The sequence below is a fragment of the Fonsecaea nubica genome (assembly GCF_001646965.1).
Source record: "Fonsecaea nubica strain CBS 269.64 chromosome Unknown Scaff41, whole genome shotgun sequence".
Classification (NCBI taxonomy): domain Eukaryota; kingdom Fungi; phylum Ascomycota; class Eurotiomycetes; order Chaetothyriales; family Herpotrichiellaceae; genus Fonsecaea; species Fonsecaea nubica.
In genome coordinates, this window is record NW_019173714.1 from 212,776 (window position 1) to 235,101 (window position 22,326).

The 22,326-nt window shown below is 52.2% G+C and overlaps 8 protein-coding genes across 8 annotated transcripts; 4 read left to right on the forward strand and 4 right to left on the reverse strand.

Moving 5' to 3' along the window:
- Window positions 1-109: 109 nt before the first annotated feature.
- AYO20_06521 (hypothetical protein) lies at window positions 110-2,082 on the reverse strand (the record flags this gene model as incomplete). The annotated part of the gene is made up of 3 exons (XM_022644810.1): window positions 110-1,517; window positions 1,565-1,941; window positions 1,993-2,082. 3 exons carry the CDS (start codon window positions 2,080-2,082, stop codon window positions 110-112), a joined length of 1,875 nt encoding a protein of 624 aa, XP_022499277.1.
- Window positions 2,083-2,561: 479 nt separating this feature from the next.
- AYO20_06522 (hypothetical protein) lies at window positions 2,562-3,694 on the forward strand (the record flags this gene model as incomplete). Its single annotated transcript, XM_022644811.1, has 2 exons — window positions 2,562-2,921; window positions 2,969-3,694. 2 exons carry the CDS (start codon window positions 2,562-2,564, stop codon window positions 3,692-3,694), a joined length of 1,086 nt encoding a protein of 361 aa, XP_022499278.1.
- A 565-nt stretch (window positions 3,695-4,259) lies between these two features.
- Window positions 4,260-7,178, forward strand: AYO20_06523 (hypothetical protein; the record flags this gene model as incomplete). The annotated part of the gene is made up of 1 exon (XM_022644812.1): window positions 4,260-7,178. One exon carries the CDS (start codon window positions 4,260-4,262, stop codon window positions 7,176-7,178), a length of 2,919 nt encoding a protein of 972 aa, XP_022499279.1.
- A 441-nt stretch (window positions 7,179-7,619) lies between these two features.
- AYO20_06524 (hypothetical protein) lies at window positions 7,620-8,583 on the forward strand (the record flags this gene model as incomplete). Its single annotated transcript, XM_022644813.1, has 2 exons — window positions 7,620-7,677; window positions 7,814-8,583. 2 exons carry the CDS (start codon window positions 7,620-7,622, stop codon window positions 8,581-8,583), a joined length of 828 nt encoding a protein of 275 aa, XP_022499280.1.
- A 489-nt stretch (window positions 8,584-9,072) lies between these two features.
- On the reverse strand, window positions 9,073-12,709 carry AYO20_06525 (hypothetical protein; the record flags this gene model as incomplete). Its single annotated transcript, XM_022644814.1, has 3 exons — window positions 9,073-9,218; window positions 9,374-12,482; window positions 12,536-12,709. 3 exons carry the CDS (start codon window positions 12,707-12,709, stop codon window positions 9,073-9,075), a joined length of 3,429 nt encoding a protein of 1,142 aa, XP_022499281.1.
- Window positions 12,710-13,851: 1,142 nt separating this feature from the next.
- On the reverse strand, window positions 13,852-14,724 carry AYO20_06526 (hypothetical protein; the record flags this gene model as incomplete). Its single annotated transcript, XM_022644815.1, has 1 exon — window positions 13,852-14,724. The coding sequence occupies one exon, from the start codon at window positions 14,722-14,724 to the stop codon at window positions 13,852-13,854; it is 873 nt and encodes a 290-aa protein (XP_022499282.1).
- A 2,823-nt stretch (window positions 14,725-17,547) lies between these two features.
- Window positions 17,548-19,864, forward strand: AYO20_06527 (hypothetical protein; the record flags this gene model as incomplete). The annotated part of the gene is made up of 2 exons (XM_022644816.1): window positions 17,548-17,638; window positions 17,706-19,864. The coding sequence occupies 2 exons, from the start codon at window positions 17,548-17,550 to the stop codon at window positions 19,862-19,864; spliced, it is 2,250 nt and encodes a 749-aa protein (XP_022499283.1).
- Window positions 19,865-20,784: 920 nt separating this feature from the next.
- Window positions 20,785-22,194, reverse strand: AYO20_06528 (hypothetical protein; the record flags this gene model as incomplete). The annotated part of the gene is made up of 2 exons (XM_022644817.1): window positions 20,785-21,687; window positions 21,787-22,194. The coding sequence occupies 2 exons, from the start codon at window positions 22,192-22,194 to the stop codon at window positions 20,785-20,787; spliced, it is 1,311 nt and encodes a 436-aa protein (XP_022499284.1).
- Window positions 22,195-22,326: the final 132 nt, after the last annotated feature.

The window sequence follows — 22,326 nt, forward strand, 5'->3', positions numbered from 1 at the left end:
GTCGGTGGTCAATGGTCAGAGTCTTCCAGTCGTACGGGATGTGGAACCCCCAAGGCGCCAATTCTTGGATGAAGGCTGAGTTGCGTGCTTTCAATCTTCCGTGGTATCTTCATCCAGTCCCTCCATTGACGACGTATTTCGTCACTGCGTCTTTCAAAACCTGTATCTCACGCTGTGTCTTGACAAACACTTCGCGGTACTGCTCCAAGCTTTCCTGGACCACCTCAGTCCGGCTTTTCCGTCCCTCGCAGATCGCCTTCATTTTCAGCTCCATCTCTTTACGGAGGAAAGGCTTGCTGACACTGACGTCGAGGCCCACATTGTCATACCCTTCAATCAAGGCCACGCCGAGGGTAGTGGGGATGAATTCCGGGACAGCGTTGCGACCGCTTCCAGACCGTCTTGTATCGACGTAAGATCGATCCTGGATCTTGGCAATGTGCTCGGCCATCGTTGCGTCTGTCCCAATGCCGTTTGCATCCATCAGAGCGATCAGCTCGGGTTCAGTAAGATACCCAGGCGCCGTAGTTTTTCCATCCACCATGTTTGCTTCTGTTGGCTCAAATGTCTCGCCAAGTGTAAACTCAGGAAGTTGTTGGCTACTTTCCCATTTGTCGTAAACGTAGACATCGAGATAATTCCTTTCCAGGACAAGCAGACCATGGGTATGAAACATCTCGGGGCCCCAGAGTATTTCAATGTCAGTTGCCTCGCCCTTGGCATCCTCGGAACAACAAGCCAAAAATCTTCGGGTAACAAACTCGTACACCTTCTTTTCCTGGGCATCTAGAGCATCACTAGCAACATAATTGACCGGGTGAATGGGCGGATGGGCTTGATCATTGTGACGGCCTGATCGTGGGGTCCTAAAGTCACCATTCAGTAGCCGCTGCGCGTATTGCCCCCAATTGTTATCCTGGGTTTGACGTTGAATTATGGCGTTGAAATCGAACTCTCGCGGGAATTGATCCGTCTCGGTTCGGGGATAGCTGATGAACCCTTTTTGGTAGAGCTTCTCAGCGACGGACATGACTTGCTGACTGGTCATGCGAAGAAAGCGGCTGCCTTGCATTTGCAATTCCACAGTGGTCAAAGGCAGTGGTCTCCATTTCGAGGTTGGTTTCTTCTGGACCTTGGTGACTTTGGCATGTTTCGCATCGAGACATGCCTCAAATATGATAGTCACTGCTGCTCGATCGAATAGAGAAACCCTCCGCCAGTTGAAGTTGACCTTGATCCTGTTCCGCACGTGGACCAGCTTGATCAGCCAGAAGGTCTCGGGCTTGAAATTCCTGACACGATTGTACCGATCCACCACGAAGCCCAGGGTGGGAAATTGGCAGGAGCCATAGGAAATCGTTTGGTCTCGAAGGTTGTCGCTTAGACGCTGGAGTTCGAGGCTTTGTAGCCTGGTAAAGGAGGCACCTATACGAAGGTCGAGCTCGATTCTTGCTGCCACTGCACTGACTTGACGTTCGTCCATATCAATGGGAGAATGAGCCGCATGTATAACATGGCTGGACCGGTCAGGCTTAGAAACCCAAGGGAGGGGAGGAGGCCTTACGCTCTTTCAGTGTTGCTGAACTTGGCTCGCTTCACGACAATGGTCGGATTGCCCTTTTTGGCCTGATCCCGTACTTCGCCTCCAATGTGTTCCCCTTCACGATCACAATCGGTCCAGATGAAGAGGATTCGGGCAAAGCGGGCCTGGCGTTGAATATTTTCGGCGATGGACTGCTTGTCTCTGTCGATGGTGATCTTTGTTTCGGCTTCAAACAGTTGACTTGGAGGACACGACTTCCAACTTTTATACTTGGGATCGAAGTCCAAACCAGTGAGGTGGCCCAGCACGCTGGTCATGGTTACCGAGCAGTTGCCCCATTGCTGGAAGTGGAAGTCAAACTCGTAATTCTTTACATATTGGTTCCCATTGACGGGCCGCTGGAAGTTTCATAAGATACTGGCCGAAGACTGAGGGCTGCTGTTACCTACCGTGGTGACCCTTCCACCCGCCAGGTGTTGAGCCACTGCCTTGGCTATTGCAGGCTTTTCTGCGACGCAGAGGATCTTTTGACCGGGCATAGTTCATTTTTGACGCGCCTCATACTCGGCGATGGAGGAGTCACTGGATTTGATGGTGATCAGATGAGAAGCGAGGGGAAATAATGAAGCGACGCGTCCGAAAAAAATTGGTGATCGTAGTTGAACGCGCCACCATGTGATCACTGTAGTACATGTACATGTCCCTCGTACAAAGGTGTGGATGGGGCACGGGGGGTTAAAGATCTGAACATTAGGGGCGAGCATCGCTTGGAATCGGTGGCGAGATCTCATCTTGAACGCCTAAGAAACTTCCGCCAGTTGCCCCTGGCTAGCGCTCTTAGGCGCTTCCCCTCACCCAACAAAGTTTACTCGTACAAGGAGAATTAAAATGATTGCGTCATTACATTTTACTGCAAGGCTTCAGTGACGCTTCATCAACAGCCAGTTTCTGCCTGATCTCTTCCTACATCTTGTAATTCGTGTTGAAAACTTCACCAGCTTCTGTCAAGTGCTACACAATGGCTCTACCTGTCGTACTAAACCTAGCTGAATGCTCCGACTACAGCAGTACGGTTGCCCCCTACCTCTACCAACTTGCCTCGCTGCCCAACATCCTCTCTTCGTCGATCACGAATTCTGCAGCCCTGAAACAATTGTACCTCGACTCGAATCCTCTGATTACCTCCATTGCTTTTGGGATTGCTCTGGCTCCCATCTTCCTACTGGTCTCCGAAGTAAACAAGAACTACTCCCAGGTAGACCGGGTTTGGTCAATTCTTCCGACGGTTTACGCCCTTCACTATGCGGTTTATTCTCACCTTGCCGGTCTACATACAGCGAGACTAGATGCCCTGTGCATTGTTAGCCTTTTGTGGAGTGTAAGTGTCCTCCTCCGCTCTCATGCGTCATGCTGATATCATGGTAGGTTCGGTTGACCTACAACTACTATCGGAAGGGAGGCTATGCGATTGGGAGCGAGGATTATCGCTGGGCCACCGTCAAGGACTATGCTGGACCTGTCTTGATGTTCCTCTTCAACATTCTGTTCATTTCGCTGGCGCAGTCCCTCCTCTTAGTCTGCATCACCACCCCGGCCTACATTCTCTTGCTGACCGAACGCCTGGCAACATACGACGGACCAATTCAATCCTGGAATATAGTGGATGGTGTCGCGTGTGCTCTCATGTTGGCCTTCATAGCCATATCGTACGTGGCAGACCAGCAACAGTGGAAATACCATGCTGCGAAGGCCGAGTATCGCAACACAGCTAAAGTACCACACGGTTGGGAACGAGCAGACCTAGACCGAGGCTTCCTCACCAAGGGCCTATTTGCTTACTCGCGACACCCCAATTTCGCGGCAGAGCAAAGCGTCTGGGTCACATTGTACCTGTGGTCTTGCTTGGCCACGGGAACCTGGTACAACTGGAGTGGGATCGGAGCAGCTTCTTACCTGCTGCTTTTCCAGTCCAGTACCTGGCTCACCGAGCTACTCTCTTCAGGCAAGTATCCTGATTATAAGATATATCGGGAACAAGTCGGAAAGTTTTTGCCCAGCCCCGGATGCGGCCGCCCGAGCTTCCACGACCACGACACATCCCGGACGAATGGCAGGGAGTTGAGGAAACGAGACGTTACAAAGACAAAATAGACTATCGGCTGGAGGAAACATTCATAGTGAGGAGGTTTTTGGTACTCGGTACTATCATGGATGCATTTTGTAGGGCTGGAGTAATTGTGTGTTGGTTATTCCGTGCTGCCTCGGTCACTTTGGCCAATCATACTTGGCTGCGCCCCAAAAGTCATGACGGGCAGGACTCTCATCCATCCCTTTGCAATGTATGACCCGTCCATCTCTTATTTTGGCATCCGCCAGAGTGGTGCAGCGTGGTCCAATCTAGAACCGCCCTGCATGAGAAGCGTTTGCAATGGCTGATGCGCTGGATCGCGTCGGGCTGCACCAGATCGCCATCTGGCATTCGCACTTGTCCCCATCGTCATCGGCTTCCTTTCGCGAATCGGAGCTGCAGGCCACAGGCCACAGGCCACTGACTCCTCAGACCACCGCATCTGCTTTTCCGCCTCCCGTCATCTACTCATTGTTTTCTGGAATGTACATCTCTTCTGTCGTTGTTTCTTACCAGACAATTCAATGGTCTTTCTTTCGTCGGGCAAGCTGGACAGGCTCAATCTCAACTTGAGTCGGTTCCAACGTGATGGACCTGGAGCGAATCAAACAAAGCCTGCGCCTTCGGTCCGGTCGATCCAAGAAACCTCGCAAGCAACCGACCGCCGAGCTGTCAAGCACAGCTGCTCGTCCTAGCCAGCCGGCCCAGAAGACCATTGCCAATGGTGAAGTGAAGCCGCCTCCTAGGGTGATCACCAAAGCCAGGCCAAGTCCTCGTTCAGAGTTGCCCGTGGGCCCCAAGCCCAAGCAAGCGACTGAGATTGCTGGAGCACCAAAGCTCCGACAACGAGACAGCCCAGTGTATCGACCACAACTTCCACACGCATCGACTGACGTGGATGCGAAAGTACCTACCGCAGTTCCCCGTCCTCGCGAAGAATGTCCTCCAAGGGATCCTGGACAAGAGCCGGGCTTGGATCCGGCCCCTCTACTACGCACCACGTCTGAGGGAGATCCTGGGTTCATCCGAAACTCCGAGTCCTCCTCTGTTCTGGATTTCGACCTGCACCCTCCGCCTCCGCCCTCCAGACCTAGGCCACCCTCAGTCGAAACGCTTTCGGAGTCGCTCTTCTCTTCAGGTCATCTCAACACCCTGCTCCGTGATCCACAGTACCTCGCCCGCTTCACTACCTTTCTGACACGGTATCGACCGCAGTATCATCCTGTGCTCCTACGATATCTCGACACGCAGAAGGCCATCAAGGCCATTGAGTATGCGAACGCTGTTGCTGAGGGACTATTTCCGTCTTCTGACAATGGAGACGATTCGAATGGCGAGGTTTCCATTGCAGCAACCCTTGATCGGGCTTTTGAGCAATTGAGCAATGCTGCCTTTCGCCTTATGGTCGACTCTGCCCTTCCAATGTACGTGACGTACAACCTGGTAAAACTGGTTACCGAGTGTCTCATAGACGAGATTACCGGCAGTCGAACTTCGTCTACAAGGGATTTAGTAGGAGGCTTATCTGAAGTCTTTTGTCTCACGGATCCGAAACAGGAGGATAATCCAATCATTTTTGCGAGTGACGAGTTTTACCGCCAAACTGGATATGGTCGTGACGATGTCATTGGGCGGAATTGTCGATTCCTTCAGGGCTCCAAAACCAACAGAGAGTCGATCGCGAGACTCAAAGATAGTATTGCGAGAGGCGAAGATATATGTGAGACCTTACTGAACTACCGGAGAGATGGCAGAGCTTTCATAAATCTACTGATGATAGCCCCGCTTCACGATGACAAGGGTAATGTCAAATATCACATTGGAGCTCAGGTTGATGTCACAGGAATGTTCGAACGGGGAAAGGGATTCGAAGGGTTGAAACGGTATCTGACCACACGGGAGATGGAGAGACGTGAGAGGGAAGTCCGCGGCAATGGAATTGGAAGAGACAACCAAGATTTACAAAAACCAAAGGCACTGGCGAAACTGCGCGACCTAAGCGAGATGTTCGATCTAGAGGAATCCGTCGTGGTGCGTTCGAATGGGAGATCGACATCGACATCGAGAGAAGATGACGAACGCAGCGTTACAAGCAGTCGTAAGGTTCCTCGACGAGTATTCGATGACGCCGATGCGAACTCCGAGGATGGCAGCGAAGAGTCTGCTGAAGATGCGGACAAGGCTTGGGATCTTGGACAGTCGGGGCGATCTGGATTATCAGGAAAGTTACCAGGCGTCTACGACAGCTATATTCTGGTCAGACCCGCGCCTTCGCTCCGAATTGTCTTTGTATCCTCTGTCCTACGTCGACGTGTGGGCAACATCACCCAGCATCCCTTCCTATCACATGTTGCTGCCCCCACAAATACGCTGAAAGGGCTCAAGGAGAGCTTCAGTGTTGGTGTCCCAGTCTCGGCGAAGATCAACTTACTGCTCGAAGCGGGAAACCAACCACATGGCACAGCAACTCGCAGTGGAGGCAAACTCCAGGATGCAGGGCAAGGCAGAGTCTGCTGGATCTCTGCAACACCGTTGCTCGGAGGTGACGACAAAATCGGTGTCTGGATGATTGTGATTGTCGAGAATGCCAAAGTACCAAAAATCACCAGTCGTGAACCCTTGCTGGATGCTGCAGAGGATCAGGCTTCAAAACAATCTAGGTCTGGCGAATTAGCACAGACTGATGCCTCGACCAAGATTGACTCACAGGAACCCAATGGGCCTGCCCCATTTGATCCGTCGAAGACCGGTACAGAAAGTGCAGATGTTCCGACTGTGCCGAAAACCCTTGACAGCACGCCCGAAGACGGTCAAAACGCTCCATCACCCCCACCCCCAGCCAAAGACGACAACGTCAAAGAAGAGATATTTCAAGAGCGAGACAGTCAGCCGATTCCAACTGAGGACGGAACGCTTGTTGGAGTAGAAGAAGAGAAACCCACGCTGAACCACGCAAGCACTGATGAGCCTGAGCACCTCAATGATGACAAGAACGGTTTTGTCCGCACAAATGGTGCGCTCTCCAGCTCGCCCAGCCCACCAAGGACCTATGCTCACGTAAATGGCCTTGGGGAGCCCAAGACGCCGACAGCAACGGAATTGAACAATGCCCTCGAACGCGCTGCGTCAGGAACAAATGTGACCAAAACCTGGGCAATACCTCTATCACCGGCAGACAACCATTTCACGGGCGGGCTCAATGGGCACCATGGATTTTCCGATGACGAGAAGACACCCGTCAATTTTCGAAAGACTGGGTTTGGGGATCACACGCCTTCTCCCTCGCGGCCAGGAACCAGTGGTGTGGATTCTTCGACCGCAAAATCCAATAGCAAGCATTACATGGACTACCTGCTCCACCCTGGAAGTCGCCCATCTTCTGAATATAACCGTACATTATCAGGAAGTTTCATGTCCGCCAAGTACAACGCAGATGACGAGCCTCAAGAAGAGGTGGATGACTTTAACGACTCCGAGTGTGCTAGGACACCGTATAGCGTGGATTGACGTTGCTAGAGTAACAGATTTGAACTGGCGTTGGTGGCTCATTCCGTCTTCTTGTGCACACGAACACTATTTTGGAATGGCTCATAGATTTCTGAATACTGGATGTAGCCTCTGGGAAGAAAATGTGGTTTCATAGTACAAAAGTGAATTGACGAATAAAGGGAATCTACCACCTTTCAGCCCTGTCCAGCCCTGTCCACGCAGCCTTGTCGCGACAGCCTTGCCTACCAGCGCCAAGCCTTTCACATGCTTTCCGATTCGCTCGTTCAAGACCAACTTTTTCCATCTGGCAGCATCTCCGTCTCCCCATGACAACACATTGAACCCGAGAACGAGACTTTTAAAGTATTTCAGCGCGTGCGATTTGTACTTAAAACTACGAGATACTTCTACAAATCTCCATACCAGACAGGATTGCCCCCCGGAGTCAAGTACGCAGACATGGCTCAGCAGGCTGAAGCGGCGACCATTCCGTCGGTCAAAGATCTTGCCAGTAGTGGTACGTTACCCTTTCATTTTTTTTGTTCTGGCGGATATTCCATGTGTTTTTAACTGGGAGAAGTACGGGTCACTATGTTGTTGTTCTTCGCACAATACCAAGAATCTATTCCTGGCCGCTGACTCTGAAACCGTAGAGGCGTCTCGGCGGCGCGCATGTCTCAGCACCATCATGGCATTTCTCGAGGACCTGAGCCCCTCGTCGCCACTGTCGCCGACCGAGTGCCTCCAACTCTGGCGCGGCTTCTACGTGGCGCTCTACATGCACGACAGCAAAAACGCCCTGTCGGTCCAGAAACTCATCGCCGAACTGGCCGGGACGCTGAGGATCGTGGACGCAAAAGACCACGACTCACGGGCGGCATCCGGGTCAGATGAGCCGGGAGATCACCACCCGTGGCTCGACGTGTGGGCAACCGCCTTCTGGGAAACCGTGAGCAGGGAGTGGGTCTCGATCGACCAGTGGCGCATGAACAAGGTCCTCCTGCTCGTGCGTCTCGTCGTGAGGGAACTGTTCAGCCTCGCGCTCGGCTGGGCCACGGACGCCACGTCCACGTCCGAGTCGCGCACCCCGCAGAATCTCGTCGCGAGTCAACTCGAAATCCTCGAATCCTGGCCCCTCAGCCCTCGCGAGCGCAAGGTGCCGGACGGGCTGAGGCTGCATGTCCTGGACGTCTGGGTCGACGAGCTCGCGGGTCAACTCGGCGCCGCCCAAAATGCCATTGACGAGGCCGATCAGAGCGACACTGCCGGTGACGCCGCTGCAGCCAAGAAAGCGGTCCTCCTCGACACCGCCAAAGCGTTCATGACTCCTGTCGAAAAGCTCACTAAAGAGGCACTCAGCAAGGCAGTCAAGGTCAGGGCCAAGGAGGCTGTACAACTGGCCGAGGAGAAACTCTCCCGGTGATAGAGGGTGGGAGGGGAGGAGAATCTCCTGCAAAGAAAAAGGTGCCGTCAGAAGGAGAAAGCGACATATTTGCCTGTCCTCCAAAGATCTTGTTTGCTGTAATAGCCTCTCTCGAGACGCAGATTAATTCTCACCCGTACCACACCACGCGCCCGGGCCACCAAATCGACACGTCGTCGTCAGCGGGAGCAATGAGGCAGAGGCAGAGGCTTCGAGATCACCCGCGAGATGGGACAATGAACTCTACGACAAACAACCAACAGATATCTACTTGGCCCCGAAAGTATCTTCGAACGGTGGAACAGGTTGAAAGACCTCGGAATCTGCGTTGCACGGATTGGGGTCGAAATTAATAACATATGTCAAACTGTATCAACACACATAACGAAGAATGTCCACAACTCCACGCCTGCCAAATTGTTGCAAAACGAACATCGACCAAAAAGACAAAAACAAATCCGAGTCTTTGCGATCAATGGTCCGAAGCTCTCAGCTGGAAAAGACAGCTGGCTGCCACCAACTCCCACCCGCCTTGTTGTCCTCCGGTTTGGCTTTCTCATGCTCGTGCTCGTTGCTCGCATCCTTCATAGCTCCATCCTCCGTAGCCTCAGTGCTCGCTAGGGAAAACGTGGGATCTACCAAACAGCAGAATCGCAGAAATCAGTAAACAAATTGCACACGCTGAAAAAGGGAGACATGACTCAGGGCTGGACCAGAAATTGTAGTCGTATTACAATGTTAAGATGCCGTCAACCAGCCTCACTCATGGAATCACGGAAAAATGACATACCGAGTCCCTTGTCGCCTTCACCTTCTTTGCCAACTCCGGTCTCCGACAATTGCGGTGTCTCCGCTGGAACCGACTCGACAGCCTCATCTACCACTGGGGCAGGGGCTGACTCTGGCAAGGTCTCTCGTTCGGGCGCATGTACCTCCTCTTTTACGTCCTGCGAAGCCGCTTCCACGTCCTGTGAGTTGTCATGATCCGAGTTTTGCTGTATAGCGCCATCTGTCTCAATGGAGGGCTCTTCTGCCGTTGCTGCTGCTGCTGCCGCCTTCGCCGCTGCCTCGGCAGCACGTTTCTTCTCCAATTCAGCCGCTCTCGCTTGTTGCCGCTCATAGTTCTCCCTCCTCGCCTGCTCATCTTTTAACTTCCTCCTCCGTTCCACCTCGTCCATGCCGCCAGTCTTCTTCAACTTCCCTTCTTCAACAAACTTTTCGACCTCACGCTGAAATTCGCCAACCTTGCGGCTCTCCAACTCTCGCTGACGAACTTTCTCGGCTCGCTCTATTGCCTCGAGGCGGCTTTCGTGATTCGGCTGCAGAGCCCGGACTTCATCCAGCATACCACTTTTGGCTTCATGGGGGTCAACATCCGTGTCGAAGGCAAGGTTTCTCGAAGGTTGACGACCACTATTCGCGTTTTGCAGGTTTTGCTGCTTTGTTGCCTCCTCCACGAGCTTGAAGACACTTGTGATATCCTCCAGGTCACCATCAAGATCATTCATCAACTCATCTTGCTGTGTCAAATCGTCTCTTTCCGTCATGACGACCTGTAGTTCTTGCTCCCATATCTTGGTCCAGATAGGCTTCTCGCGCTTGACAAACTCTTTGACCTTACCGAGTTGTTTGGCTGCTGCACTGATTTCTTTACTGATATCCTCCAGTTGTCGAGGAAGCGGTCTGACTCCTCGGGTCACGACATCCTTGCGCAACTCTTCAACAATATCCGAAAGATCATCGACCCGATTGACGAGCGCCTCAGAGTCGTCAGATAGTTGTTTCTTGCCTTCATTGATATGAGCTCGACCGGCATCTCCTTTGTATGTGGCATTGGCAGCCTCTGCAGCGACAGCCTTGACGTGGGCGGCCTTGGCCTTAATGTCGCTCATGGCTGCAGTAAAGTCTGAAGACATTGTGGAGTACGTCTGGCGCAACACTGCAATCTCTCGGCGAAGGTTTTGGATTTCTTGAAGAGTGGACTCCGAAGATGGAGGAGCTGTGAAATTACCAGGAGCCAGTGTCGGCGTCCGCCCTGGATGCTGCGCAGGCAGAGCAGACATTCTTGCCATCTCCTTGGAGGTTTCGAGCTGTCGATCTGCAAATCGCTGCATCATTGTACTCTGGCCTTCGAGCAAAGACCGGACACCATCCAGACTTCTTTGAAGTCCACCCATCCCTTCATCAATGTGTTTTTTGACTTCATCTAGAGCTTCCACGTTCAGCACCAGTACGCTTCGGTCCTTGACATCCGAGAGGTCTTCTAATTCATGCCGGACGCCAGAGACAGGGTCTTGGACATATATCTCGGGGAGGTCTACTCCGTTATGCTGAGTGTTCCACGCAAATTTTTCAATAAAAGCAAGCTGCAACCTAGCAATGGTTAGTTCGTCGTAGCCGTCTGCAAGTACAAATTTCTTGATTTTGCTTCGATATTGCAAGAAAAGAGTCAACTCCTTGCCCTGTGGAGGTGACGAATCCGAGGCGGTAATATGCGATCTTGGTGGCGTATGACTTTCGGGTGGTCTTCGTTGAACGGTCTCAGGCGTCTTCACTGGTTCTATATCTACCGACCCTTTGTGTTCGGGAAGAGGCGGGACGGCTTGTGAGTCGAGTGACAGCGTTGCTTGCAACTCCTCGGGTGGTGGATCGAGGGGCCCATTAACGGTTGCTCCCATCAGCAGATTATCACCGCTGCCAGAAACAGATTTCGGGATTGGCAGATATTCATCCGGGGTTTTTACAGTTGGGCTATCAAAATTGACAGGGTCTTCGGGCGGTTGCATTGGTGGCACTTCCTCCAGAGTTAGGACCGGAGTCTCCTCTCTCTCTTCTGATATGCGTTGGGGTGCCTTGACAGTCCCGCTCCTACTGGGCGACACATCTCCTTGACGAAGGGACTTTGATCTTGATTGTTGGTAGGAACTTCGTGACCGAACCGCGGTCAAAGATTCGCGCACCTCCTTCCCCCTGTTTGGTATGGGGGAATTTTGAGCAGCTGGGATGACGGGCACACCATTAGGAGAAGCGCCCAGATGCTTTTGAATTTGGTATGCCGAAAATCTTCTCGAAGCCCGCCTCTCCAAATCCCCGCCACGCTGTAATCTCGTGAGGGCATCTGCTTGTTTCGGTGGCGGCGGGGGAGGGTGTGGAAAATGGACTTGAGGAACGGAAGGAGATCGGTCGACGTCCTGATAAAGCGTTTGACTGGGAGGATTTTGCGGGGTCCCTGAAGACAATGTCGAGCCAGAATCAGATTGAGGTATTTGGGGGGCAACATCCCTTCGCATTGAGTGTCTATTTATAGCCGATCGACTTGACTGTTGCGCAGCCGAAGTGTTTGTATCAACCCAGGGCTGATCGGTTGCCGTACTGCTTTGAGGGGGTGATTGGGCGCGCAGACTTGGAGCAGGTCCAATCGCTACATCGTCAAGCATGTTCGTCAGACCAGTTTCATTGCTTCCTGTTGTCGAGATGCTAGGCTGTCTCGCTGGAGTAGTAGGTGGTCTCGATTGTGTTGTTGCGGAGGCTTCCTTTGCTGTTCGACCACGTAGTCGGCTCTGCTTCCTCTTGAGGCCATGTAGAAGATTGATAATGATGTCGCGGATGCGTGGTAGGTAGGTATCGAGGGCTTGAGGAGAGGCGGGCTGGCTCAGAGTATCCTCGAGGATACTCCTCAAAAGATCAGGCACAGGACCGAGGTCGGAGGTTTCGACACCTATTGAGTTGAAGGCGCGGCATGCCAGATTAAATTCGTATCCCAGTCGAACATATACGTCCGAGACCTCCTCTTCCTGCGCCTGCCCGCGCGACCACTGTGTCAATGTCTCGAGCAATTGTTTCGTAGCAACCAGCAGATGAGTGACGCTCTTCTCTATTTGCGATATTTGCTTGTCGGGCTGTATAATGGGTTCGTCAGAGTTGAGATCCGAAGGTAACAAGAAACACTCACATTAGCGCTCCGTTGCGAGCGGCCAGAACCAGAAGACGACCTCGCCTGGGAGGCGGAGCTCGCTGTAGGATTCATGGCCGCCGGTTGGGCTTGAGAATACATTGCGTCGGGGTAGTCTTGTCGACGCTGAGACTGCGAAGGCCGCTGGGCTCCTGCGACGCTAGATGATTGCATCGTGTCGTTATTGGACAGGTGTTGACTTCCACTCGCGGGACATGATGGAGAGGAATTCTAGACGTGTCACTTCATATGAGAAGATCACATGGTGAGTGAGGAGCCGCTGGTAGGAAAGGGGAAAGCAACGATAAAGGTGACGGGGGGTTTAGGTAGAATTGGGACTGAGATGGAGATGGAGAAGACGATCAGCCTTGGTGTCTTTTCCGTTTCTCTTTTGGGGCCACGGGTGCCCAAAAGCACAATGGGCGGCGTCAAGCAGCATCGGGGGGGAGAGGAGCTGTCAGCAGGCCGCTTTGCGCCAAGCAATGGTGATCCTTACCTATAAGTAGGTGCAGCCTGGTGCTTGGTTAGGGACAGGCTAGGTGCAGTCGCGCCTACAGAATAGAATCGATCCGTCCAGCGTGTGCGCGTCTCACTTCGCCCCTGCCGCTTTACAAACCCTCGGCTTACTTTCTGCTCCTGAGGCACTCTCCGTAAAGGCTTGGCATTTACTTTATCGAAACAACCACAAGTTCTCGGTACCCCGGCCTGCCCGGTCAACATAGTTACAGACACTGTTAGGAAAGTACCGGGTACATGATACAACTCTGTTGCGAACTTCAACAAGGACACAATCTTACACCATCTCCCGCTGGAACTGACGCCGTATGGACAGTTTGATCGTCATGAAATCCACGAGTACCATCATCTCAGTGTCACCAATGGGCCCCAAGACTTGGTCAGGAAGGGATCACGGAACCCGACAAAACATTATGTGACCATCTTTCGATAACGGTCGTAAAGCTCATCGATATGAAGCCCTATGAGGATGTCTCGTCGATCATAAGATTCAGATGACACCCAGGATTGAGCAACCCATGTTGACTCTCGAGGATCCTGTGGTGCGTTGGAAGTATCCTCGTCCATACCTAGTCAGTCGATATAACCACCAATGTGGCCCTCCTTGGGGGACGGAGTGTCCTAGCAGGCCGGTTGGTGAGACTCTTTGGACATGACACACGTAGGATTGTCGTATCTGCGAAAGATAAAATCATATGGTTCGCTCAAGTGTCTGGTGGCGAACCAACAAATATGAATTTTCTCGCTGTGAAGGTTCCGTGCTTGTTTGCCTTCCGTGTTTCTCTCTTCTTGTATGCTGGCTAATCACTGTCAATACTAGGCGTCTCGCGAATATCGAGGAGACATCGACAGAGGAACGCAATCAAATCCCTTCTGACGGGCTCATCGCAGACCATCAGAAGTTTCAATCCGGAGGCAGCGTCCATCAGCATGTCCACTTTATTGCAGTGGATGACCTTTTTGTCGCCAAAGGCTTCGTAGACCTCAAATGCCGCTTTGATCACGAGCCACGAGAAGCCCTCGAGGTTGATCACATATTTCCCATTGGAGTCCAGCGCGCTGCTCTTTACGAATAGGGTGTCCACTCGGTCAAGGAAGAATCTCTGCAGCAAAGAAGTCCTCCGCAACTTCCACAACGTTGATACCATGATGAACAAGGCCAGGAAATGCGAGGAGATCTTGGTATACCTTGGATATTCCCAGGTATCTGGTTGCAGGAACGGTTCAATGGCCTTGGAAGCCAGGGGTGGATATAAGTCGTCATCCATTGTCAACTTTAGCGCTGAAGCTCGCTGAGATTTGTGTGGAACTTGCTTGTCTGTGGTGCTGAAGATCAACTTTGAGGGATCGACCTTATTTTCACCTTTGGCCAGAAATTGGAGGACGTCAATAGCTTGGTCAGAGTAGTGTTCCTGAAAAACAACTTCGTCGGGTAGAGGCTCGCTAACGACCAGCGGCATCAAATGGCTTGTGTGGGGGATGGGATCGGCTGAAGCAAGAAGAATGGCCCTGAGACCTCCCCTAGCTGCGACGACGGCCTCATAAGCTTTTAGGTGTATGTTGGAGACACCCGGTGGCGATATCCTCGACTCGGCAACGGTCGCCATGATGATGCCGAAGATAAAGTCATCCGAGAGCTGGTCTCCAGAAGCACCTTCAAGCCGATCTTTCATGGTAAGGTATGCAATGGCTTTTCGGCGGAAAAAAGACGGCGTCTCTTGACCTCCTGTGAGTGATAATAATAGACCTTGGGCATTGACCACCATCCATTGCAGAACGAAGGGTGATTTCAAAGTGTTCACCAGGCTGACATCCCGGACAGAGCTGAAAAGGGGGTCAGGTTTCGTGCCGTACAAGACATGTGGGAGATAGGAGATGTCTTCGACCTCGTAGTTAGCAACAAAGACACTGCAGGTGACGGATAAAGAACCCGCACGGGTTACTGACAGAATTGAAGCAACTGTTGGTCCTCCCGAGGGAGATCTGACGGCAATGCACAGAAGGGATCTAGGATGGACCTGATCTCGCTCAAGGGGGAATTGGGTGGTGACTCGTCTATCCACAGGATGTCGGAGGTCAGGTCTGTCGATGGTGTTCTCTTGATTCGAGATAGAGGCTGCTTGTGACCCTCATGTTCGGATTTGCCTTGTCGCAGCTGCGACTTTGGGTCTTCCAGGTCGGCAGCATTCTTGTCCTTGGGGAGGAGTCAGGTATGGTCTTTTTCCATTTCTCGCACAGAGGACAGCACAGCAACAAGACAATGGCAGTGCCTCGAGATGAATGTCTACCAAACGCACCCTGTATCTTTTGGGGGGCGCATTTGAAACCCGCCATGTAGCCAAGGTTTCATATCGACGGCTGCGAATCGATCGAGATGCCGTCGAGGAAGTTGAGGTTGGTGATGGTTCATTCATCGTGGTTCGCAGCGCCCAGAAAAGCGCAGAAAGTGATGCCCCTCGGCCATTTTCCGCCTCCGCAACCGATGCGCATGCGCCGTCGCATACGAGAAGGTGTAGTCTCTCGAGACACTGGCCAAACAACAACCTTCGTCTGAAGATTCTTGAGAGATAGGTTTGAGAAATCGTCCCTCCAGTGGACGAGAGATCAGAATTGAGAATGACTGTGTTTAAGCGAGTCTCTACAAATATCTGATGCCGAAGAAATCTTCTGTCCCTCGGCGCATCCAGCCCCAGTGTGCATAGCTCCAACCGAGACGCCTAGGGTTGAGCTGATCCGGTCTATTGCAGCCCACTCGTCCCGCTACTTCCGAAGAGGGTAAATGTACTTATTTGTGCTCGGTCCCTTCCGAGGAAGTGGGGGAAGATGGAGCTCTGATATCCCTGTCTTCTCGAACATGAATTCAATTCCTATTCCTCACGAGGTCCGGGGAACCACCTAGACTATTCAACCTTGATTGAGCCGTATGACTAAAGAATGATGCCCTGACTGGATATAGGACGATTTAGGACGATCTCCCCGACGCCTTCTTCATATTCGGGTCCGAATAGATCTCGATCTCAGCCCCCCATAAGGCTGCATCGTCCAGGACAGTCGCCGATATCCGCTGCTCTCTTCCCCTGATATACGAGCCATGTTTACTGAACCATATTGAATGCTTCTATCCCCGGATCGTCCTTTGTGGCTGTTCGAGCCGCAGCTCAGGTGGCTATGTCTCCGCAATTTCGACATGTGGCACGTACATCCAACAAGCTTCAAGTTTGGCTAAAACAACGCGATTGCTGATGGGAAAGGCTTGGAACAAGATTTTATTGCGTTTCTTTCCGAGGACTTCTCACTTGATGTGGTTCGTTTGCTCTGGTGTGGGTATTCGGGTATCCATGGACATGTATATCGTGAAGGATCAGAGCCAAGCAGGAGGATTGTGAGATGATGCCTTGGCTACAAATACGAGTAAGTGTGTCATCTAACAAGTAGTGGTCAACGATTACTAACCGGATATTTCTGACACAGTTGTCCCATCATGGGACCTGTCCGCCCCGCACGACAGCTTGCCCACCCCTCCATAAGGAAAACGAGTCGGACTCTTCAGGTTGATTATCTCCTTGTACCAGGAATGAAGTCATCGGTCAAGCACAATGACAATGTGGTTTGGGGGGGTGAAGCCGACCTGGAGACACAAGCTCAGATTGTGCTGTGAAAATGCGAGAGCTGGTGGTTCTGCTTTACAACTCGTCGTTTCCACCCGAGTAGTACTATAACTACTCAGAGAATGTGGTCAGTACTTCAGAGAGCGAAGCAACGGGGCATGAGGGCATTGGATGTAGCAGCGATGTCAACCCAATACTTTGGGACTGGGTTCAATTGGCAGCATATCCTGGCTGACTTGTATCCAAAGATATCTGCTCGGATCAAGAGAGAGAGAGAGAGAGAGAGATAGAGGAACCATTTCAATCCACACGCCCCTTTTTGGTGGCGATTCTTCTGAGTGATTGATCGGCTTATACTGGAAACGTGGAATGTAGATGACAAGGCTGAGCCTTTTTGAGATGGGCGACGAGGGAGCGCCGACGAGGAGAGAAGAAGGGTAATATCACGCAATTCACCTTGTGTATCGCTAAGCTCTGTTCCTGTCCTGGCTATTTTATGTGAGATTCTAACATGGCAGGCTCAGCCATTGGCTCTAGACTTGCTAGAAGTGAATTGCTGACGAGGCTGAAGATTTGCTTGGAGGTGACAGCGCCAAGCCCGACGAGGCTGTCAACCCGGCGCCGCAGTTGAAACTCCAAGGCTTTGAGCAGGCGACATCCCGCTCCACAGTATCCGCCTTTCATCGAGTCGTGTGGTGCCTTGTCGCAGTTGCACAGTGGTGGACAATCGCTTGGTTTCCTTCTCATTGAACATGGTTTTAGCCTTGTACACTCTTTGAAAACGCCCGTCCTCTACATCATTGTACAGCGTTGAGCCTCTGCACACTTTTTCTGAACATTGCACAACCATCGCAGCCATAGCAAAGTCGCTCGACTCTAACATTCACCATGGCGCAACCCCAGCAGCAACTGAGTCACAAGGACGCAGCCTTGTTCAGGCAAGTCGTCCGTAACTTTGAAAACAAGCAGTACAAAAAAGGTGAGAGCCACTGACGCCGCGGTTCTGAAACCCCCGGGAAAAAATCCCAAAGCTCACTCTCTCCTAGGTCTCAAGGCCGCCGAACAAATCCTACGGAAAACGCCCAACCATGCAGACACCCAAGCCATGAAGGCTCTGATCATGAGCCATCAAGGCCACAGCGAAGAAGCATTTGCCCTCGCGAAGACAGCCCTCAACAACAACATGAAGTCGCATGTCTGCTGGCACGTGTATGGCTTATTATACCGCGGTGTAAAGAATTATGAAGAGGCTATCAAGGCATACAAGTTCGCGCTGCGGTTAGAACCAGACTCGGCCCCTATACAAAGGGATTTGGCACACCTTCAGGTTCAAATGCGAGATTACGAGGGTTACATCCAGAGCCGGAAAAACATGCTGCAGCAGAAACCGGGATTCCGCCAAAATTGGACAGCTCTGGCCATAGCTCACCATCTCGCGGGAAACTATGAGGACGCAGAGAATGTCCTCACCACATACGAAGAGACGCTCAAGGCAAAGCCGAACAGGTCAGACATCGAACACTGGGAAGCCGTACTCTACAAGAATTACATCATTGCAGACTCGGGTGAAGTCGAAAAGGCGCTCGATCACCTGGAGGCCGTAGGGAAGAAAAGCCCCGATGTCCTTGCAGTGATGGAAATGAAAGCAGACTACCTCGCGAGATTGGGTCGAAAATCGGAAGCCGAGGCAGCGTATGCCGCCTTGCTCGAGCGCAACCCGGATGACTCTGCGTACTATGACGGGTATATCGCTGCTAAGGGTCTGACCGATGGTCCGGTGTCGGAGGTCAAGAAGGCGTACCAGGAGCTCGCAGAAAGACACCCCAAAGCCGATCTTCCCAGACGGAGAGCTTTGGATGTCCTGTCCGGGGAAGAATTCAAACAAGCGGCAGACCAATACCTGCAAAGAATGCTGCGAAAAGGGGTTCCTTCGACCTTTGCCAACATCAAGCACCTTTATACCGACGAGTCCAAGCGGGACATTGTTCAGTCGTTGGTAGAGGAATACACCTCTGGGCATGGACAATCACATACCAATGGAACCAAGGAGAATGGCGACAAGGAAGAAACACGCTTCCATTCCTCGGCTCTCTACTTCCTTGCTCAACATTATAACTATAAATTAAGTCGCAACCTGGACAAAGCTCTCGATTACGCCGAGAAATGTATTGCCCTGGACCCGAAATCCGTCGACTTTCACTCTGTCAAGGCTCGTACGTACAAGCATAAAGGGGAGCTAACCAAGGCTGCCGAAATCATGGACCAGGCGCGCTCCCTGGACGAGAAAGACCGCGCAATCAACACCAAGTGCGCAAAGTATCAGCTTCGATCCGATCAAAACGACAAAGCCCTCGAGACGGCAAGTAAATTCACCCAGAACCGCACCGGAGGCCCGCTGGGTGACCTCGTTGATATGCAATGCGTCTGGTATCTGACAGAGGACGGGAAATCCTACTTGCGCCAACGAAAACTCGGTCTTGCGCTGAAACGATTTCACCAGATCCTCGCCATTTTTGACCTGTGGCAAGAAGACCAGTTTGACTTTCATAACTTCTCTCTTCGTAAAGGCATGATCAGAGCCTACATTGACATGTTGCGATGGGAGGATCGCCTGAGGGAGCACCCTTTCTTTTCCAACATGGCCGTCTCCGCGGTGAAAGCGTATTTGCTGCTATTTGACAACCCGGATCTGGTCCATGGACCGATCATGGATACTGTCAACGGCACAAGCAAGGCAGGAGAGATGAGCGCGGCAGACCGCAAGAAGGTGCTCAAGAAGGCTAAAAGGGAACAGGAGAAAATGGAAAGGGCGGAGGCAGAAAAGAAAGCGGCGTTGAAGGCGAGCAAGCCCACGCCCAAGATTGACGATGGTGAAACTAAAAAGGAAGACCCCGACCCTTTCGGCAAGACTCTTATTGAGACGAAAGAGCCCCTGAAGGATGCGATGAAGTTTCTGGGCCCGCTATTGGAGTTCTGCCCGGACGTGGCAGAGGCGCAGAAGGTTGGTTTCGAGGTGTTCCTCCGAAGAAAGAAGTACCTGCTTGCATTGAAGTGTCTGCTGGAGCTGCAGCGCCTCGCAGCTAAAGAAAGCGAGGTGACAGAGTTGGGATCAAGATTGAGAAAGGCATTCGAAGGAGACGAGAAGAACGTGCCAGAGCAGGCTCGGGAGATTTTCAAGGCGGAAATAGGGAAGCTGGTTCAGTGACAACAGATGTATCACATCTCCAAGAACATGGGGCGATTTTAAAAGTCGGATCCGGTTCTGCGACGCATCTACGCTCCAAGACAGACTTTGATTCTACGCATGTTACGGCCGGAGAATTGCCACAGAGACGATGAGACCAATTTTCGGCGAAGGCTGCATAAAAGTTTTGGGAGTCCTCTGTGTGCTACTAGAAACATGGTGGACGAAATGAATGTTGAGACACGAAGGTGATCTATTTTTCCGGGGTTGTTCTCCCTCGTCTGTGTCATGATCTTTGTTCTTTGTGAGAAATCTGCGGCAGAAAAGGACGGATAGATAGGGTTGGTGGAACGTGGAATGTGTCACAGTGTGTGTATCAGCGTGTGTATCAGCGTGTTGTATCTGAACCACGGTAAATGTCTAGAGATACCTCGATCGACCGAGCACGCAAAAGATGTCTGGGGAGGAGGAAGAGGAAGAGGAAGATGAGAAGAAAAAGAAACAAAAAAACAAAGGATACTGCCCCTTTCTGTAATGCATACTAGGTCAAATGGCGCTCAAGAATCAAGTCGATCAGATCTCGTTTCCATGGCCAAGGCAGATGAGGGACAATCGATGGGCAGATACATACTACACTACAAGACAGACCCTCGTTTCGCCATACTTTTAGTCGTGGTTGTGGTGTATGTTGCCAGTCGAAAAGGGGGGCATGAACAGACACACGCATAGTGTACGTTTCCGTGGCGCCATATCTACACATACAAGCACACACACTCACATATATATATACACACAAGTCAAGTGTCCCGTAGACGCATACAAGATGTCTCAAAGAACATCGTCAGCCTAGGCAAATCCTTGGTCGCTCTTATCCGTAACATGCAGTTGTTGCTTGAAAAAGGAAAAAAGAAAAAGGTATCGCTGGACACCCAACGCCCAACCTAGTACGGATCCCATTCCAGCCTGCGTTCCAATAGGTACGACTCGACAGGCAAGCCCCTCCAGACCGATGACCCGTTGACGACTTTGAAGAACTCGGGCTCAAAGCTCACGCGAGCCCAGCCGTGAATGACCTTGCGCCAGTAGCAGACCTCTGCCGCCGGCGTGAGATACTGCTCGCGGAACGTCCTGACGCTGTTCGCCGCGATGCGCTCCGCCTCCTTGTCGTGGTTCTGCAGCCACGAAATTTTTTGCTCCAAATCCTCGAAGCTGCGCTCCACCTCGAGGTAGTTCTGCTGCGGCCCGCTGGAGCGCATGAGCGGGTGGTGGTGTTGGATCCAGTCCATCTTGTGCGCGACCACGACCGACTTGCATGCTTGCAGGTACTTTAGACGTCCGGAGTACGAGTTGCCTTCGGTGTGTGCGAGATACTTGTACTGGCAATGCTCGGCCATGGACTTGAGGTCCTGGGTCATGGAATCGGTGTTATGCCAGTTCAGAGCCTTGACGTCGGCCCAGGGTTTGTCGGCCGTCATCTGGATCAGTCGTTCACGCAGTTCCAGACCCATAGTCGCGCCGCGCCAAAGCAGCTTGGCGACCTTCTCGCCCCAACCCCATCCCTCGACCTGTTCCGTCAGGGCAGCTTTCATCTGCACTTCGCGCATCGAGCCCACTTTGGTCTCGGGCCAGGACCAGTAGCCGAAGTCCGGGATGAGCCAGATGTGAGTGTCTTCTGCACGGCGAGCGTAACCCCACAAGGGGACCGAGGGGATGCGGTCATCCGTATTGAATGCGAACTCAATGTTGGGCAGAGGTTCCGGAGACGTCAGAATGGCGCGGTGCAAGGCATGTAAGGTCGCGATCTCGCGAGAGTAGATGCCTCCTGCAGTGGCAATAACATAGAGCTTTACCAGTAGATAGCAGCAGTCAGCCCAGAAGATTCAGTAGTCGTGCATGGGGTAGTCCTGTGACAACCCCTCGTTACACGGCCAAAAACAAAATACATCGGTGGTGTATACCTGTTGATTATAGATCATGGCACGAACATAACCATTTTGCTTTGGCATGGCGTCGATCTCTTCAAACGTGATGGGATTGTGCATCCTCTGATTCACCGGCCTCTCAACTTCCTCGAACAGGTCGGGGAAGGCCTGTTCACATTGCTGCGAGTCCAGCATCAAGTTTTCCGCGTCCCTCCTGTAATCCCAGTGCCCATCGAACCCTCTCTTTCGCCCATATGCGCCGTAGTCGCTGTGCAACAAGGGGGCCGAAGGTCCGTGGGCCGATCTATACCACGCGAATAAGGCGAACGTGCAAAGGACGGAAAGCAGCACCAGGGGAGTGCGTCGGTTGAATGTCGCCAAAAGGGGTTCCACGGCGTGGTCGTAAAAGCCCCTCCTCGAGGCGGGCATGTGCATCATTAGGACTCGCAGAGGGGACTGCTTGCTCTCATGATTAGGAGGCGCGGCGTATCGAACGTAGAAGGGGACAAGGCATAGGGAGAACAAGTCAATCTAGGAGTTACACGTTTGAATGAATAGCAG